At 37.9% G+C, this 21,351-nt stretch overlaps 1 protein-coding gene and 1 gene segment (V, D, J or C); both read right to left on the bottom strand.

The window, feature by feature from the left end:
• Positions 1–21,351, bottom strand: part of LOC122222610 (M1-specific T cell receptor alpha chain-like) — a 482,951-nt gene that overhangs the window by 382,768 nt on the left and 78,832 nt on the right. The gene's annotated exons all lie outside the window — the stretch shown is intronic.
• Positions 7,201–7,888, bottom strand: LOC122222314. The segment is given in 2 exon segments: positions 7,201–7,559; positions 7,808–7,888. Coding segments are annotated over 2 exon segments (366 nt in total).

Genomic DNA, 21,351 nt, shown 5'->3' with positions numbered 1-21,351 from the left:
GTTCTTTCCTGTTTCATCACAATTTGGTCAAAACAAATACCAGGACATCACCCCTATAACCTCATTTCTAAATTCACTGAGACCCTTCCCTCCTGCAAATATTGTTTTCTACCCAGCAATTCATTGTTTATCCTATTCACCTGTTCTATAGACTTCTATTTTCATGTTTTGTTTTTTGTTTTATTTTATTTTATTTTATTTTATTTTATTTTATTTTATTTTATTTTATTTTATTTTATTTTATTTTTTAAGTAGGCTTCATGCTCAGTACAGAGTCCAATGTGGGGCTTGAACTAATGACTCTGAAATCAAGACCTGAGCTGAGATCAAGAGTTGGACTCTTAATCGATGAGCCACCCAGGTGCCCCATAGACTTCTATTTTCTTTAAATTCCTGCACTAAATACATTTCCAGATGGTGACAACACAACACTGGGGAACACATTTTGTACTGTATATTACTAAGGTATATTCATCCATATATTTTGGGATAAGTATTCCTACATAAATCGTGATGTGAGTCTCTCCCCTTTAGAAGTTAAAAAAATGATTTCTACTTATTCTTTGAAAATACATTTTTTCTGATTTATTAAAGAAATAAATGGACATTGCAGAACATTTGGAAACCACAGGGAAGCACCAGGCAGAAAATATAAAATCTTTGCAATTCTACCCTATACCCCCAACATGTTGCCATCCAAAACTTTCTTTTTTTGTATCCTATCATAGATTTGTTCAAAGTAAAGTTACTTTCTTTTCTCATTTTGTACAATTTTCTAAAGCATTATAGACTTTAAGCAATGGTGGGGGGATGGCTAGATAGAACGTCAGCTTAACATTTAGAAAGAAGTGGCCCCTCCCCCTACTGTCCAGTGCATGATAATCTAATGTACTCAATTCTGGCATCCACCCCACCTTCTCACCCAGGTAGGTGCATGGTTGCTAGAGAACCTCCCAACCATCCTACTAAGTGTCCAAGACACCATTTGGCCTTGAGTTTTTCTAAAGGTGCTGTAAGGTAATGTATTCAAGTGTGGTTGGGGGCTGAAAGGGTTCTTGCTGCCGAGAGAGAGAAGTGGCCACTTGCATGAAGTGTGAAAATTTACCTGGAACAGGATTTAGGGGCCATCAGCCTTCTGGAGACTTACCTGGAGAGCAGCCTAGTGGGTGGGGAAGGCCATGAACTAGCTTGGCTCTTGGGCACTTAAACTTTGTCTTAGCAGCTGCTCCTTCTTGCCTCTTGCCCATTTTTAATTCCTTTCTTGCATCAGGGGCCTTGACATCGCATGTCCCCCTCCTCCTGACTCTCCAGCATCTCCTGGCTTCCCTTACAAATCCTCTTTATCCCTTCACATCAAAAGTCTCATTATCTTCTTTATTCATTCGTTTCTCTTAGAAGAGTCTCCATGATTCATTCAAGCAGAACTTTATGCTTTAGGAACAGGAAATATGGAGTCTATTTCCTTGAGTTCTGGGGAAGATGAGATATTTACGATCCTTATCAGGCAAGGTGACCTGTCATGACCCAATCCATAAGGGGTTGAATGAGAGCGAAAAAAGACAAAATGGCTAGATTTTCAAATCAAGGGAAAATGAAATTTAAAGGAAATAAAATTTTATTTTATTTTATGGTTATTCTGTAACTCATTTGTTTGTCGCTTGAACAGTCTATGTTAAATGTATTTCCACACCATTATGTGAGGTTCTACTTCATTTTTTCTTTAATGACTGGAGTGTTCTTTAGTATAGATGTTTAGTTATTTAATCATTTACTGAGTGCTGAATACATAGTTCCTAGTTTCTCTGCTCACTATCATGTTTATTATGAATGTTTAGTTGATAATTTTATTAGATTTAGGGTTCTTCTAGTCTTTTTTTTTTTTTTTTTTTTGTAATGTGACTGTAAGGGCAAGAATCTTAGCACAACATTACCATTTAGTTTGGGATTCTTTTATTTATTTTTTATTTTATTTTATTTTTTTAACGTTTATTTATTTTTGAGACAGAGAGAGACAGAGCATGAACAGGGGAGGGGCAGAGAGAGAGGGAGACACAGAATCTGAAACAGGCTCCAGGCTCTGAGCTGTCAGCACAGAGCCCGACGCGGGGCTCGAACTCATGGACCATGAGATCATGACCTGAGCTGAAGTCGGACGCTTAACCGACCAAGCCACCCAGGCGCCCCATGGGATTCTTTTAATTCTTACATCTCTCTGGATACTTAGCTAGATGGGCTGCACGACTAATTTCCATTCTTTAGCCAGCTGAATCCTAAATTCTTTAATTTCAGGCTTCATTACAAAAAAACTCCCCAATTCTAACATAACACAGCAGAGTAAGTTCATAGCAGCCCTAAAAGACTCTCATTTATATTCTAGTAAATTGCACTGGGATGTTTACCAGTAGTATGTTTGTTTGTTTGTTTTTTAAATGATATTTTTTTAATGTTTATTTTTGAGAGAGATAGATCATGAGCGGGAGAGAGGCAGAGAGAGGGAAACACAGAGTCTTAAGCGGACTCCTGGCTCTGAGCTGTCAGCACAGAGCCCGATGCTGGGCTTGAACCCACCCCTCAGATCATGACCTGAGCCAAAGTCAGACGCTCAACCAACTGAGCCACCCAGGTGCCCCACCAGGAGTATGTTTGTAATCAACACTGATTCAGGGGGTCACAAAAAAGAGAGAGGGAATGAACTGTACTTACCTGTTCATAATCCTTTACTTCCAAATGGATGCCTGCACAGGTTATTTGTATAAACAACCAAGTTTTAGAAATACTGCCAAGTCAAAGAGAAGGTTTTAAAAGCAGTCAGAAAATAAAAGAGGCTATTGACAAAGGAATGGCAAAAACACCTAGGCAGACCCCTTAAAATCAGCAATGGAAGCATGATATACTGAAAATACCTTCAAAGTGCTGATAGAAGATAGCTATGAACCTAGAATTGTAAGTAAACTATCTTTAAGGATGAAGTTGAAACTAAAGCTACAGAAATGTATCCCCAACAAAACTTCAATTCTAAGGGATGTACCTCAGGAAGGAGTAAAATAATCTCAGAAGAAAGGTCTGAGATGCAAGAAGGGATAGTGAGCAAAGGAATTGGTAACACAGGGATAATCTAAATAAATATCAGCAGTAAAAGCCAATATTAATAATTAATAATTTCTTTTCCTTTTTAAAAAAGATGTTTATTTTTGAGAGAAAGGGAAAGTGTGAGGGAGAATCCAAAGCGAGCTCTGTGCTGACAGCAGAGAAGCCTGATGCCGGGCTCGAACTCACAAACTGTGAGATCATAACCTGAGCCAAAGTCGGATGTTCAACCTACACAGCCACCCAGCTTGCCCCAGCGATGTTTTTTCCTTTTAAAGTCATGATCTAAAACAGCTGATGATAGCATGGAAGCCAGTAAAGTTCAATTTAAGTTATAGTATTTTAAAGTTTGAAAATTTTTCAGAAAGGTGGTTAAGCCATAGATTAACTTTAGATTTTATGTATGCATGGTAAATCTTCAAAGATAAATACTAAAGAATTATTTTTAGAAGGAGCATGTAACTTCCAAACCAATAGAGGGGGAAATGGGATAAGAAAAAACAAAAGAAAAAAAATAACAAAAAAGAAGACACAAATTGAATCACTTCCCTACATGCAAAAGGGGGAGAAGGAGAAAACAAATATAAAGAATACATTAAGGGGATCCTGGGTGGCTCAGTTGGTTAAGCAGTCCAACTTCGGCTCAGGTCATGATCCCACAGGTCATGAGTTCAATCCCCACATCGGGCTCTGTGTTGACAGCTCAGAGCCTGGAACCTGCTTCAGATTATGTGTCTCTCTCTCTCAAAAATAAAAAAACTTTAAAAAATATTAAAAAAAAAAAGAAGAATACGTTAAGATGGTGGAATCAAGTCTTAATTCTGAAAAATTATAAAAAATGTAAATAGAACTAACTCACCCATTAAAAAGTAGAGATTGTAAGATTGATACAAAGCCAGAATCTAGTCACATCTTTTTCAAAGAGACCATCTTAAACATAGTAGTCAATGAAGTTTGAAAGTAAAAGATGGAAAAATATGTGCAAGGAAATCCTAACTAAAAAAAAAAAAAAACCTTATGAATCTATGTTAATAATGGAACAAAAATATTTTAAGGCAAGAAACATTTTTAGGGATAAAGAAGGTCTTTAATCAGTAATAAAAGTTTACTTAATTCCAGTATGATGGAATGATTCTTAACTTCCATGTATTTAATATTAAATACATAAAACAAAAATTGATGGAATGGTAGAAATTGAAAAATTCACTTATAGTGATATTTCAATATATCTCTATCAATTACTGACAGGACAAGGAGACAAAATGTTATTTATTATACAAAAGGCCCACACAGAGTTGATTTAATAGACATATATAGAACTCTGCACAAAAAATGAGAGGATATTTCTTCTCAAGCACATGCAGATAATAAAAAATAACTAAATATTAGACTATAATGTATATTTGCACAAATCTCAAAGAATCAGTATTATCAAGGTATTCTTTAATAAACAAATAACACTGCTACGTATTTTAGATGCGATCATGTAATTCTGATTATGTTAAAAATACGGACCTATCCCAAGGGATGTATTTTGAATTATTTATGGATGGAATGACTAACATTTAGAATTTGCTTTAAAATAATTCAGCTGGGTAAGGGTCAGAAAAAAGGAGTATGGATGAAAAAAGATTGGTCATAGAGTGATAATTTATCATTGTTGAATTCAGGTGATGAGTACATATTTATGATATTATTCTTTCTTTTGTGCTTGTTTGGAGATGTCCATAATAAAACATTAATTTAAAAATACTATTGGGGCACCTGGGTAGCTTAGTCGGTGGAGGCAGCAACTCTTGATTTCGGCTCAGGTCATGATCCCAGGGTCATGGGATCAAGCCCTGCATAGGACTCCATGCAGAGCGTGGAGCCTGCTTAAGATTGTCTTCCTCTGCCCTTCCCCCACTACTCGCATGCACGTTCTTTCTCTGAAATAAAAAATAATAATAAAAAATCAAAGTACTACCCATTGAGATACTCTTGTCATTTTTCTCCTTTAATCTGCTAATGTTGGAATTATATGAATAGATTTTCCTAATGTTAAACCTTCCACACATTTCTAAGATAAACTTTACTCATAGTATTTTATGTTACATATTCATGATTAGTTTATATTTGTCCATATTTTTAATTTAAAAATTTTCAGTTATTTTCATAAATGAAATTTCTTTTTAATTTCCCTTTCTTAACTGTCTTAATTGATTTATTTTTTATTTATTTTAAATTATTGTATGCTTTTTTAAAATTTAATTCCAGGGGCGCCTGGGTGGCGCAGTCGATTAAGCGTCCGACTTCAGCCAGGTCACGATCTCGCGGTCTGTGAGTTCGAGCCCTGTGTCAGGCTCTGGGCTGATGGCTCGGAGCCTGGAGCCTGTTTCCGATTCTGTGTCTCCCTCTCTCTCTGCCCCTCCCCCGTTCATGCTCTGTCTCTCTCTGTCCCAAAAAATAAATAAAAAACGTTGAAAAAAAAAATAAAATAAAATTTAATTCCAGGGGTGCCTGGGTGGCTCAGTCAGTTAAATGTCTGAGTTCAGCTCAGGTCATAATCTCACAGTTTGTGTGTTCAAGCCCCACATCGGACTCTGTGCTGACAGCACAGAACCTGGAGCCTACTTCAGATTCTGTGTCTTCCTCTTTCTCTCTGCCCCTCCCCTGCTCACATTCTGTCTCTCTCTCTCAAAAATAAATAAACATTTAGAAAAAAATAAGAAAAAATTAATTCCAGTATGGTTAACATACAATGTTATATTAATTTCAGGTGTACAATAGAGTGATTCAACAATTCTATACATTACTCAGTGCTCATCATGATGAGTGTACTCTTAATCCCCTTCAACTATTTCACCCATCCCCATCCACCTTCCCTGTGGTAACTATCAGTTTGTTCTCTATAGTTAAGAGTCTGTGTTTTGGTTTGTCTCTTTTTTCTTTGTTCATTTGTTTTATTTCTTACATTCTACATATGGGAGAAATCATACGGTATTTGTTTTTCTCTGACTGACTTATTTTATTTAGCATTATACCCTCTAGATCCATCCATGTTGTTGCAAATGGCAAGATATCATTCTTTTTTATGGCTGAGTAATATTCCATTATGTGCAAATCCCTTGCCCATTTAAAAATTGGTATTTGCCTTTTTATTGTTGAGTTCCAAGTTATTTTTTATATATTCTCAATACTGTGTCCTTATCAGATATATGACTTGCAAATATAGTTTTCCATTCTGTGGGTTGTCTTTTCATTTTCATTGGTGGAAAACTTTGTGGTCTCTGACAAAAGTTCTTAGTATTGATAAAGTGCAGTTTATTTTTTTCTTTGGTTGCTGTGCTTTTGATATCATGTCTAAGAAATGGTTGCATAGTCCAGGATCACCAAAATTTTGCCTGTATTTTCTTCTGAGAGCTTATAATTTTAGCTCTTACATTTAGATCTTTGATCCACTTGAAGTTTTTTTTTCAGTTTTCAGTTATTTATTTTGAAAGAGACAGAGAGAACATGAGCGAGGGAGAGGCAGAGAGAGGGAGACAGAGAAAATCTTCGCCATCAGCACAGAGCCAGATGCAGGCATCGAACCCATGAAACCATGAGACCATGACCTGAACCAAAATCAAGAGTCTGGATGCTCAACTGACTGAGCCACCCAGTGCCCCAATTTCAGTTAATATTTGAATAGGTGTATATTCTTTTGCACGTGGCTATCCAGTAGTCCCAGCATCATTTCCCCATTGGATGGTTTTAGCACCCGTGTTAAAAATCATTTGCCCATGGATGTCTGGGTTTACTCCTGAACTCTCAATTCTCTTCTACTGATATCTATCCATTTTTAAAGAGAGATGTGTTAAATCTTCTACTGTGATTTTGTACTGATCATTTCTCCTTACGTACTGACAAAATAAGTAAATAAATCTCTCTACATATTAAAAAGGAGTTGTGTTCATTAAGCAAAGAGCACAATCTTTCGAAGATAGAGCCTTGAATACATGAGGGTTTGCAGTAATGGCAGGTGAGAATTCTACCACTGAACCACCAATGCCCCACGAGAGTTTGGAGTAATGGGAGAGCAGGGCGCATAGGTTGTGTGTATGATCATATTTCATGCCAAGAGGAGCAGCAGCTCGAGGCAGCATAGTGACTAGGGTTGCAGCTGCAAGTTTATGTGCAGGTTGCAGGTGCTCGGGGAGCACAGTGCTGCGCACTGCAGAAGTAGGTTCCTGCATGTTTAGTCTCAGAGGCTGAGATGTTCAAGAAGCTGTCCATTCTCGTTGCGCCCAACTGAGCAGTCAGTTTTCCACTTCTGGTCACTTCACCAGGCCTATATGAGGCTATCAGTAGGACAAGGCCTTCCCCAGGATCCTGCTTGAACCATAGTAAGGTGTTGATTGTACTTGAGGAATTACAGTTCATGGAGACATCCTCTCCTTCCCGAACAGACACAGACTGAGGACTCTGATTCACCTGCTGGCCATTCACCCCTGTTTAGAAAGACAAAAGAAGGTATTCAAAATCATTTTTTAGGTCACTTTTGTTGGAGCTGTGATGGGCACTCTTCCCTAACTCCCAGCTTTACCACTGTGCTTTTTTTCTTTCCTCCCTCCCTGTCTAGCTTTTCTCCTTCTGCTTCTCTTTTCATAAACTTGACTAAAACATCACCTTTTGCCTTCACAGAATTTCCACCTCTTTAGAATTCTCTGTGTGAGACTCAGAAACCCCCAAGACTCACATGTCAGCTGCATCCACAAGAATATTAATGAACCTTTGAGGAGCATCCTTATCACAAGTCGTTCAGCAAAGAATTATTTCCTAAAAGGGTTTTTGCTTCAAGAAACTCCTCTGAGCTTCGTGTAACACTATAAATACCACCGTGATGTTAAAATATCTGTTCTGTGTTTCAGCCAATCTGATCTCTAACTGGAGGTTTCTCTGAGTTTGGAGCTGATCTTGAAGGTTAAGTCTGAATGGAGACACTGCCCCCTTATGACTTGTCACTGGATTGCTGTTCTTTCATGCCACTATTGGAGAGTTGTAAAAATAATTCTATTTCTCCCATTCATTTGATGAACCCTTATGAGTACCCACTATCTGCTAGGGAAATACAGAGATATGAACAAGACAGACAGGAACTCTGCATCTGGGCACCTTATAATATCTCCCTGGAAAATCAGTGAGAGCTGGATTTATGATTAAGCATGGTGAATCGGAGACATATTTTTTTCTCTGTGCCTTTCTCAGAAACCACTGAGAGTAAACATTCTTTTAAAAGTCACGAACCTCAAAGGACATATAGAACAGAGACAAGAGATGACGGCCTGTAAGACGTTTAGGTAACTGATTGTGAACAGATAACTGGTAACTGGTTTAGCTGACTGAAGAAAGTTGAATCCTAAGGGTCCACAGAGGGCAATGCCAACAAAAACCCAGGTGCTCTGAAAATCTCAAGAATTTGGGCACTTGATACTTCAGAAGATCAGAGTGAGGGGTGCAGGGTAAGGGAACTTTAAATAGAATGTACCAGGTATAAAGTATAAAGTATCAAGTTATACTCTCAGATCTCCCATCCTGACCTGGAAAAGTCAGATGTCCACTCCTTTCCACCTGCTTTCATGGAAAAAAAAAAAAACTATTTTTTTCTAAAGATATTGACTAAAGAGGCATATAAGAGTCTGGGATACCAGGTTCAATTGAGAACTAAATGAGGCAAATACTGAAAAACAGAGGAACCAGAGCCACCTCCTTTGCTCAGATCCCACGTTCATATCCCACTAAGTATGAATGAGCATCTGGGATCACAGGGCATTTGACAAGATTACCTTAACATGAAAGGCAGAGACGAGAACGAAAAGAGAAAAGGACCCTGACAGTGACAATGCAGGAAAAAGGTTAACGTTGCTTACTGACAGAGTAGGGTGAACATTCTGACTTTTTTAAATGAAGAAAATAAAACTTTGAATAATAGCAAAGGCTCATTTTTATAGAATGGAATTTTAGAGGGGAAGTTTTGTCTTTAAAAAAAAAAAATGATCTGACAACTTGGAGTTTCAAATGCTGAGGATCTGGGCTGAGTGCCTGAGGAACACCTTGTAGTTTCTGTCCTGATTTACATAAATGAGCTTCCTACCTTGTACTGACCAGGGCATTCATTTTCTATCCCATTGTGCTTCTTAGACTTAGGAAAGCAGGGCTTTTTTAGGGTCAATGCTAATTGTAGGTCTAGGTTTGCCAGAGGGTTACTTCTGTGTGTATATTTACCTTGTTTCTTCTCTATTCCTTTTCCTAAAGCAAAAATACTGGCAACCTAACATTCTCTTTTTTCTTCCTTTCCTTTCCTTTCCTTTCCTTTCCTTTCCTTTCCTTTCCTTTCCCCCTTCCTTCCTTCCTTCCTTCCTTCCTTCCCTCCTTCCTTCCCTTCTTTCTTCCTTCCTTCCTTCCTTCTTTTCTTTCTTTCTTCTTTCTTTCTTTCTTTCTTTCTTTCTTTCTTTCCTTCCTTCTTTTCTTTCTTTCTTTCTTTCTTTCTTTCTTTCTTTCTTTCTTTCTTTCTTCTCTATACCCAATGTGTGGCTTGAATTTACAACTCTGAGATCAGGAGTCACAAGCCCTACCAGTTGAGCCAGCCAGGTGCCCTTTCTTGCTTTTTAGTGACGCTGCAATATTTTATTAAAGTAATGCATTTTTTAAAAAAGAAACAAAGCAAACAGAATAAACAAAAAACCAGGACATCTCCTTTTAGATAAAAACAAATTTGCATTAATCTGGTAATCTTTACTGATATGTGGGAGGCATAAAGAGGACAGGTCAAGTTTATCACTAGATCTACTGCCTCCTTGTAATCATCAAGGTGGCTGTTGCAGTTTCCCTGATGATGAGCCACTGTTCCAGTTCTCCATGAAGCCCTGATGTCTTAGGGCTTGAAAGCACCCCCATTTTCTTGAGATTGCTGGCAGAATATTTATGTCCCCTAACAGAGAACAGGTCAGGTAGCAGTGTATGAAGGGTGACAGTAAGCACTGGGATAAACATGTCATACTTTTCCGGATCCTGAATTTAAAGATTTTTTTTTTTTTTTTTTTTTTTTTGTATATTGAAACAAATGAGGGCATATTACAGAATAGAATGTGACACATGAATTTTAAAGACAGAACATGAGATTTCAAAGAGATACCATCTATATAGTAGACAACATCTCACGGGCCTATGACAATACAGCCTCACTCTCCTAGCTGTTAGCAGGAATTTGTAGGAAAACTTTTAAAAACACTGAGGTTAATGAGAGGACCCATATATGTCTTAAGTGTGCAAACTACAACCTAAGAAATACAGTTGCTATGTATTCTAATTTAATTGTTCAGATAATTTTCTAACTAGAATGACTCTGCCAGAAAATCAAGCACAGCAAATGGCTTTAGTGAGCTTGTGCAGAATGAAAACCCTGCCAAAAAAGGATAGATTATTACTATTTAAAGTTGGAGGAGAAAAAAGATACCAATCAGGAACCCCAGAAAAATAAAATAAACTAAAGTAAATATGAGAAGCCACCACTTTTCAGTGCAGGACACTGATATATAGGCTGCATACATTGGCCCAGGGGAGAGATTTGAGACTCAAAAAAGGTCTAACTCAGTTACCTGGTAGGGTCAGGAGCAGAGTAACCCAGTTTCCATCATTTTTTAATTTTTTTAAGTTTAGATTCAAATTAGTTAACATACAGTGTAGTATTGGTGTCAGAAGTAGAATTTGGTGATTCATCACTTAACAACACCCAGTGCTCATCCCAACAAATGCCCTCCAAGTACATCACCCATTTAGTCCATCCCCTACCCATCTCCCCTGCATTAACCCTCAGTTTGTTCTCTGTATTTAAGAGTCTCTTATGCTTTGCCTCCCTCTCTATCTTTCTTGTTTTTGGTTCCCTTCCCCTATGTTCATCTGTTTTGTTTCTTAAATTCCACATAGGAGTGAAATCATATATTGGTCTTCCGCTGCCTAACTTATTTCACTTAGCATAATACACTGTAGTTCCATCCACATTGTTGCAAATGGCAAGATTTCATTCTTTTTGATTTCCAAGTGTATATACCACATCTCCATCATTTTCTGATATGCATTTTACAGAATGCAAAGCACAACCTGCCTTCTGGCTTCAGAAAATTTGTTCAGGGGCACCCACTAAAAGGAAGCAGGCAAGGTAAGGATTCATCACGTGATAGGCGAGTGGCCTCTATGTCTCTGGAGTGGCTGTGGCGTCCAATGTGTTCCCCTAGAATTCCAGTTTTCAAAAGCATTCATTGATGCTAATATCTTCTCTCACTCAGCTTTCCCATGAGTAAAATGCATATAATAATATCTGTCATTCTATGCCTTTTATGGTATTGAATCTAAATGGCCATGGTTCTTTCAATGTTGTGTGTTGCACACATCTATCACAATGATTGTACGTAGATTGTGTCTATCTTAGATACGAGATACTACAAATTACTGTGTGTAGTGTCAAGCAATAGAATCTCTGTTCTTTTTCTTTTCTGGATTATATTATCCTTCTAAGCAAATTTGAATAATAACATATTTAAAAAAAATTTTTTTGCAATGTGGTGCCTGTACCCTCGCCCACGGGAGTCACCCCAGATGGGTACACTATGGTTTAGCAGTGTGGGAAACAGCATTTGACACAAAATGTCCTTTCTCTCCAACAGTCACCCTAAGAGAAAGGGCACCATTGGAGGTTACTCCCTTTGAATCTCCTCCAATGTTCCCTTTTCAAATACAAGCAATCCAGGGAGAGCTAATCTAGAATGTTGCACTGAGATGTTAGGTTACAAACCAACTTCATTTTGGAGACTGAGCTGGGAAATGGATATGGAATCGATAAAGTGGGAGAAGATTTTGGAAAGCAATTTGGTGACTGGAAACATTAGGCTTTGGGTGGGCAAAAGGGTGTTAAAAGGTCGCAGAGTACATTAGGAGTTTGGGGAAAAGCAGGAGTGGCTGATAGGAGGGAGGTTCACAAAGGTGTGGGGATGGGGAAAAACTAAGGACAAAATCTCTGCATGCGCATCTGGCCTTAAGTGCACATCTTTCATCAAAGACAATGGATAAGACAAGTGGGAAAAATGTCTGTAAGATGAATGCTGCTGCAAGGATGAAATATAATTTGTTTCTTTTTGAAACTACATCAGAGTGAGGGGCTGCAGCCAGTGGGCAGTGAGAACGAGTGAGGCCCTATTGTTGGAGAAGAGAGGGGCAGTCTGTGAACTGTTTTCGGTCTCTCTGTCATTTATCTATCCATCCATTTGTATATCTCTATATTTGTAATATAAACTTAGGAAAAAAATATTGCCCCTGACTCCTCCCAGTGCGACAATATTGCTGCCATGATACTCATGGTATAGTCCTAAAATGCCACAAGGAATCTCCTAAATGACTCAGAATTTCTTTCTGTTAATAAGCTGAGTGAGTAGCAGAAGGGAAAGAGTTTCCTTGGGACACTAAACCCACAAGGTTTGTGCACAGTTATTGCAAAAATCACTGAAATCCATGCCATTCTTATCCCAGTTTGAGGTTCTATCTACTAAAAAGTACTCATTACCTAGACAGAAAATCAAATGAAATTAGGGAATCAAGGTAGAGCTTCCCCTACTCTCACTCCAGAACTTTCTTCTTCTTGTGTGTGTTTTTGTTTTTTATTTTTTTGTTTGAATTTTTGCTTTTGTTTCTTTGTTTTGTTTTTGTTTTTGTTTTGCAATGAGACTACGGCATCTTCCTAAGGCTTCTCATCTTGGCAAGCGTCCAGTCACCCCTTCGGAGCCCTGTGTCAACAGAGCATCTGTGGCCCAGCTGCATGTTTGGGGACAGCCTGCACAGGTCTAGAGATCACAGTGTATCTCCTGCACAGAGATAGATGCCTGAGTGGCTGGGCTGGGAGGCTGTGATATGCAGGGAAGTTTGCTGCTTTTTCTCATCCAACTTAGCAGTAATTTTTTCATGACTCTTTTCTTCCCCACTTTTCTGTAACATCATCAAGGAGCTTAGACCTTCACCATTCTTTTGCCTGTACCAGCCCAGGGTATATAAAGTCTTTGATGAACTGCAGTTTATGGTGAAATCTTCTCCCTCTTGGATGATCAGGGAACGTGGACTCTGCTCCAGTTCTTGGCTACTGACCCCTGTTCAAAGAGACAATATAAAGAAAATACAGAAGACCGGCGTAAGATCATCATGACCCCAGTAGGGAAGGTTTTTCTCCGCCGAGCTCTTCACCTCCCCCCAGGAACAACGTTATCACATCAACATAGAATATTGTCTATCTTTCCAACATGTAACTGGCTCTCAAATGGGCCTACCCGGGACAAGAAGAGGACTCAATTCCTGCCCTCCGGGAGCTGTCACCATCCCCTGACTCTCCTAGATGAACCGTATACTTACAGGCCACTTGCAACTCTAATATTCCTATGAGTACTTGGAGGAGAGTCTCCATCCTTTGGTTCATCAGAAAACACAGCCCGATCAGGTGTTGTCATACGAGCTTTCACAGCACAGTTTACTTTAGCTCAGGGGTCTCTCATGGGTGGGAGGAGACTGAGCCAGAGACCAGACTTGTTTTCCTGTTCTTCCCGCGCTGCACAAACCTGAACTCAAACACTTTTTAAACACTGCCACCTTTTGGCCAGACTGAGAAATATTGAATAATGGAGGACTTCAAAATTAATTTATATATATGAGGTACACTTATTTATTACACCAGGTATGGTATTTATTATTAGATATAGAAAATATCCTGTTACCTTTGCATGCTTGAAACAGTTTCCCCTTGTAATAAAAGGAAAATGAAAAATTCTACTCTCTATAACACTGATTAATTGGTTTTCAACATTTAGTTCTGCCTGCCTTTGATTTTGGTCTTTCAAAAAACTGCTTTATTGAGGCATACTTGACATAATAAACTGCATATATTTAAAATATACAATTTGATCATTTTTGACATGGGCATACAAATGTGAAATCATAAGTCACTGAGCTCTCTAAGTCTGGGATCTTGATCTTTTGCCTTTGTTTCCCTCTTTTTTCTGCTTCATTATTCTCCATAATTTTATCTTCTAAAACACTGAGTCTCTGCTCTGCTTCACCCATCCAAATGTGAAATCATCATCACAATCAACATACTGAATATATGCACCTCCTCAGATCCCCCCCGACCTTGTGACCCTATTCATCGTGCTCCTTTTTAACCCCTCTGGTATACTTTCCTGGCACTTCACTCCAACCCCTATTCAGCCCCAGGCAATCAGTGGTCTGCCTTCTCTTACTAAAAGGGCTTGCATTTTCTGGAATTTTATGTAAATAGAATCATTGAGTGTGTATTCTCTCATCTGGTGTCTTTTGGCATATTTCTTTTGAGATTCATCCATGTTGTTACATTTATCGGTAACTGATTCATTTTCATTGTTGACTGGTATTCCATTGTGTAGCTATACCACAATGTATTTATCCATTCACCTGTTGATGGACTTCTTGGTTATTTCCAATTACTGTTTTCCAAACAATTGTGAAGATTCACTTATAATTGTTTATATAGACATAAACTGTAATTTCTTTTGGGTTAGAACCCAGAAGTGTAATTGCTAGGCTAAATGGTGGGTTCATGTTTAACTTGTTAATAAACAGTGAAACTGCTTTCTCAGTGATTGTACCATTTACATTCCCAACAGTGTAGGAGTTCCAGTTTCTCCAAGATTTCACCAATACTTGGTATGGTCTGTCACTTATATTTTAGCCACTCTAGTAAGTATGTAGTGGTATCCTGTCATTTTAATCTGCATTTTCCTTAAGAATAATGATGCTAGCATCTTTTCCACATGTTTATTTACTATACATAGGGTTTTTGTTTGGTTTGGTTAAGTGTTTGTTCAAATCCTTAACCCATTAAAAAAAATTTGACCGTCCTTATTAAGTTCTGAGAGCTTTTAAAATATATATTCTAGATATAGGTCTGCTTTTAGGTATATGTTCTGCAAAGATTTTCTCCTAGGCTATGGCTTCTGTTTTCTATTTTCCTAACAATGTCTTTTAAAGAACAAACATTTTTTTAAGTTTATTTATTTTTGAGAGAGAGAGAGAGAGAGATAGATAGAGAGAGAGAGAGAGAGAGAGAGAGTGTGTGTGTGTGTGTGTGTGCGTGCATGCACAAGGGAGGGGCAGAGAGGGAATTCCAAGCCGACTCTGTACTGTAAGCACAGAACCCAATGTGGGGCTCAATCTCATGAACCGTGAGAGCATGGCCTGAGCCAAAAACAACAGTTGGATGGTTAACCAACTAAGCCACCCAGTCATCCCTAAAGAGAAAACATTTTTAATATTGTGAAGTCCACGGTACTGATTTTTTTAAACCCACTTTATTGAGGTGTGATTGACATACAAAATGCTATATGTGTTTAATGTATACAACTGGGTGAGTTTGGAGATAAATCTGTATTCACGAAACTATCCTTACAATCAATGCCATAGATATATCCATACCTACAAAAGTTTCCTCCTGCTCTCTATTTTTAAATTTTTATTTTTATTTTTTTTGTGATAGAAACCCTAAACAGAGGTCTACTCTCTTAGCAAATTTTAAAGTATACAATACAATATTGTTAGCTATAGGCACTGTGCTCTGCAGTAGATCTCTATGACATATTTATCTTGCATATTTGAAACTTTGCGCCCTTTGACCAACATCTCCCCACTCCTGCTTCCTCCAGCCCATAGCAACCACTATTCTATCCTTTGCCTCTATGAATTCGATGATTTTTAGATTTGTTATATAAGGGGATCATGTAATGTTTGTTCTTCTCTGTCTGGCTTATTTCATTTAGCATAATGTCTTCCAGGTTCATCCATTTGTCACAAGTGGCAGGGTTTTCTTCTGTTTTAAAGGCTGAATCATATTCTACTGTATGTAAACACCGCATTTTTTAAGTTTATTTATTCATTTTGAGAGAGCAAGAGTGGGGGATGGGCGGGAGAGAGGGAGAGAGAGAGAATCCCAAGCAGGCTCTGTACTGTCAGCACAGAACCCGATGCAGGGCTCGAACTCACAAACTGTGAGATCATGACCTGAGCTGAAATCAAGAGTCAGACACCTAACTGACTGAACCACCCAGGGGCCCCCACGTTTTCTTTATCCATTTATCTGTTAGTGGACATTTAGGTTACTTCCGTGTCTTTTCTATTGTGAATAATGCTGCAGTGAACATGGGAATACAGATATCTTTGAGATCCTGACTTCAATTCCTCTGTACATATACCCAGAAGTGGGATTGCTAGATCATATGGTAGTTCTATTTTTCACTTGTGTAGATTTTAAAATCTTATGTCATGTATCCTTTGCATCATAATTAATTGATTTTTGCCAAATCCACAGTATCTAAGATTTTCCCTGCTGTTTTATTCTAGGAGTTCACAGTTTTAGCCCTCTCATTTAGTTCTATAATCTATTTGGAGTCAATTTTTTATATTGCGTGAGCTAAGGGTTAAGGTTTATATTTTTGAATATGGCTATCCAACCATGCTATTAAGCTATTAAGCATGATTTGTTAAAAAGATTATTTTTTCCTCATTGACTTGTTATGGTACTTTTACTGAAAATCAACGGACCATATATGTGTGAGCCTATTTCTGGACCTTTTATTCTGTTCCAGTGTTACATTTGTCTACCTTTACATCGATCCCATAGTTTCTCAATTATTGTATTTTCATAAAAACAGTAATATTAGTAGTGTTGGTTCCTTAAACTTGCTATTGCTTTCAAAATGTTTTTACTAACATAGTCCCTTTTAACTTTCATGCATACCTTACAATCCTTTTGGCAATATCAACAAAACTTTCTGCTGGGATCTTGATTGGTATTACATTGAATATGTAAATCAATTTGGAGAGAATTAACATTTAATATGGGTCTTCCAAGCCATGAATACAATAATTCTACATTTATTTAGCTCTGAAGTTTCCCTCAGAAATTTTTGTATATCTTTCAGTGTACAAGTGTAGCACATTTTTGTCAAATTGGGTGCTAAATTTAGTTTGTTGATGCCATTATAAACTGTATGATATGCATTATATTTTATTTCAATTTTGATTGTTTATTATTAAAACATAGAAACACAGTACAATTGGTATTTTGAGACTGTATCTTGTAACTTTGCCAAACTCACTGATAGCTATATAGTAGCTTTAAAAATTTTTTTAATTTTTTTAATGTTTATTTATTTATTTTTGAGAGAGAGAGGGAGAGAGGGAGAGAGAGAGAGAACAAGCAGGGGGAGGGTCAGAGAGAGAGAGAGAGAGGGAGACACAGAATCCCAAACAGGCTTTGCACTGTCAGCACAGAGCCACATGTAGGGCTCTAACTCATTAATCGAACTATGAGATAACCACCTGAGCTGAAACTAAGACCTAGTCATCCAGGAGCCCCTATAGTAGCTTTTTAAAATCACAGATTCTGTAGGATTCACTACATAGACAATTATGTTGTTTGTAAACCAGGAGTTTCTTTTTCTTTGCGCATATGATTGTTTTTTCTTTTTTCTTTTGGTCTCATTCATTGCATGGATCTTTCTTCTGTTCCTTTCTCTCTTTCTTCTACCCTTGGCATTCCCATTATGTGTATGTCACACCTTTGTAGTTGCCACAGTTGTTGGACATTCTGTTCCTTTTTTTCAGTCTTTTTTCTCTTTGCTCTTCAATTTTTAAGGCTTCTATTAATATACCATCTAGCTCGGAGAGTCTTTCCTCAGCTGTGTCCAATTTACTAATAAGTCCATTAAAGGCATTTTTCATTTCTGATACAGTGTTTGTCTTCTCTGGCATTCCTTTTTTGGTTCTTTCTTAGGCTTTCCATCTCTCTGCTTACCTTGCCCATCTGTTCTTATGTGCAGTCTAGTTTATCCATTAAGTTCTTTTTTTTTAAGTTTTTTCATTAATTTTTTTTTTAACATTTATTTATTGTTGAGAGACAGAGAAGGAGTAGGAGAGGGGCAGAGAGGGAGACAAAGAATCCAAAACAGGCTCCAGGCTCTGAGCTGTCAGCACAGAGCCCAATGCAGGGCTTGAACCCACAAGCAGTGAGATCATGACCTGAGCCGAAATGGGATGCTCAACCAACTGAGCCACCTGGGGGGGCCCCTATCCATTAAGTTCTTTAGCAAATTATAGTTGTTTTAAATTCCTGGTCTGATAATTCCAGCATCCTTGCTGTATCTGATTTGATGCTTGCAGAGTGCCTGGGTGGCTCAGTCAGTTAACGGTCTGACTTTGGCTCAGATCATGACCTCACAGTTCATGGGTTTGAGCCCAGCACTGGGCTCTGTGTTGACAGTTCAGAGCCTAGAGTCTGCTTCTGATTCTGTGTCTCCCTCTCTTTCTGCTCCTCCCCTGCTTGCACTGGCTCCTGTGCTCTCTCTCTCTCAAAAAAATAAATAAACATTAAAAAATTTTTTTTGAACAGAGTGCCCTTGCCAGTCCCCCCTCCACCCCCCCCCCCACCCCTCCTGCCACCACCTGCCAGAAGCAGAAAGGGATTTTTCTCTGAAATTTACTTTGGAAAACCTTTGGAGATCTATTTCACAAAACTGTGGGCACACCCTGTTACCGGGGCCTCCTGGAGTTTTTAATTCTCAGACTTGTCCACACTGAGCCTCCAGCAATTCATGAATTACAATTCAGGTTTTCCTATCAGGCTTTGGCTCCTGAGGTGATTTCTGTTTGTGAATCTCTGCTCCAGTAAACAGTGAATCCCTGTAGTATTTGCCTGTCTTTCCAGTCTAGGGTGTGGCCCGTTAGCCTGTGTCCTCCTCACCAAGAAGAGTTGATAGTTTTTCAGTTTGTTCAGCTTTTTACTTATTATTAGAATGGAGTGATGACTTCCAAGCTCCCTCCATGTGGAAACTGAAACCGGAAGTTTCTGCAATGTACGTCTTAATTTATTATAATCGCTTTTAGGTTAATGCTAACTTAATTGCAATAAAACACAGAAACTTTGCTCTAAGGTAGCTCAATTTCTTCCCTCCTCCTTTGGGCTATTCCTGTCATATATATCATGCCTATATATGCTATAAGCCCAACAACAGTGCATTATAATTTTTACTTTCTACTATCTTCTTTTTTAAAAATTAGGAAGAGAAAGGAGAAAACATATTTAAAGGGCTTTTTATAATAATCCAAATATTGACTATTTGCAGTGTTCTTCCTGTGGTTTTGCATTATTGTCTGATGTCTTTTCTTTTCTCCCAAATGGTTCCGTTCCCTGCCCCCTTCTTTTGTTATTATTACATATGTTATAAGTTTATAAACTATAAGTCTGCCATACAGTTTGAAAGTTATTGTTTCATGCAATTTTCTTTTAAATCAATTAAGAAAATGAAAGAAAAACATGTGTATACTTCCTTTCTATCTATTTACTTGTATAATTATAATTACTTTTACTTGTGCGTTTTATTTCTTTAGATGCACTCAAATTGCCATCTGAGGGGTGCCTGGCTGGCTCAGTCAATAGAGCATGCAACTCTTGATCTCGGGGTCATGAGTTTGAGCCCCACGATGGGTGATTTCTTTTTGAGACTATATTTTTAAAAATTACCATCTGATATCATTTCCTTCCTTCTTCTCTTCTTAAATGAAGTCTAATTCATATACAGTGTTATATTAGTTTCAAGTGTACTAATATAATTTCATTTCATTTTGAAAACTTTCCTTTAGTGTTTCTTGTTAAGCAGATCCCTGTTAGCAATGGATTTTCTCAATCTGAGTTTATGTGGGAAAGCCTTTATTTTGCCTTCTGAGGAGAGCATTTTCCTGATCAGCTTCTAGTTTAGGGAAAGGAATAAAATAGATGTGTCACTTCGAGTGAAGAACATCACAGGCACAAGTGCACAAGGGCACCTTGGCTGACTGATGGGGAGGCGGGAGGGTTTCTATCCTAGATCTCACCCACTTGGAAGGAATTTGAACAATGTAGCGTGTGCTAGGGCTGCTGGAAGAAAGTACCACAAACGGCACAGCTCCAAAAACAGAAATAAATTGTTTCACAGCCCTGGAGCCTAGAAGTCTAAAGTCAAGATTTCAGCGGATTATTTCCTTCTGAGGGGCATGAGAGAAGGATCTGTTCCATGCCTCTCTTCTGGGCTTGAAGACTCATTACTCTGATCTCTGCCTTCATGTTTACAAGGCATTTGCCTTGTGTGTGTCTGTCTCCAAATTTTTCTCTTTTATAAGGATAGAAGTCATGTTGGGTTAGGGCCCACCCATAATGATCTGATTTTAACTTGATTATCTCTGTAAAGACCCTATTTCCAAATAAGGTCATATTTTGAAGTACTGGAGGTTAGGACTGCAACGTGTGTGTGTGTGTGTGTGTGTGTGTGTGTGTGTGTGTTTGAATCTCATGTGTGTGTTGGGAGGGTGGCACAATTCAACCCATAACAAACGGTAAGGTTTTTTTAAATCAGTAAGTCTGTTACTCTTTGATTTTGAAATTCAACTTACATGGCATCTCTTCTATATAAGTAAAGTGCAGAATTGTGGAGTCCATCATTTTGATCAAGAGTCCTGTCTCCCCTCATCAAATATCTAACCCTAGCAGGGCTCACAAGTTCCTCCTTCAAACAGATTAAAAGAATGTTCTTGATTAGAAGAAAATGTAAGAATTTCAATTTATCAACTTGAGATAGGTAAAGTCTTCCTAGAAGGCTTAGATTTGATGGTATAAAAATTAAAATAGGGAGGGTGGGTGATGGGTATTGAGGAGGGCACCTTTTGGGATGAGCACTGGGTGTTGTATGGAAACCAATTTGACAATAAATTTCATATATTAAAAAAAAATTAAAATATCCCCAATAATCATTGAATAAGCAAACTTAAAAGATGTAATACATTTGGAGAAAGTCTGTGCAATATATATAACAGGGAAAGTAATTCATATTATTAAAAAGAATTTTTACAAATAAACAAGAAAAAGATAATCTATAAAAGTGCAAACACACAAGCTAAGTTGTTCAACTACCCTATGTTGTTGAACCATCAAGAAAATGCAAATGAAACCAACAAAATACTTTCAAGGTGTCTAAATTCTAAAACACATAGATAATAGTGTTAACCAAAATGCAGGGAAATAGGTTTCCCATATGCTGTGTTTTGCAGTGTAGACTGGTAGAGCCATTTTGGAAGGCAAATTTTCAATATCTGTAAAAATATAAAATAGACATATCCTTTGACTAGCAATTTCACTTCTAAGAAATC

This window comes from Panthera leo, chromosome B3 (genome assembly GCF_018350215.1).
Source record: "Panthera leo isolate Ple1 chromosome B3, P.leo_Ple1_pat1.1, whole genome shotgun sequence".
NCBI lineage: Eukaryota > Metazoa > Chordata > Mammalia > Carnivora > Felidae > Panthera > Panthera leo.
The sequence above is the reverse complement of the archived record's forward strand: the minus strand, read 5'-3'. Positions and strand labels throughout refer to the sequence as shown.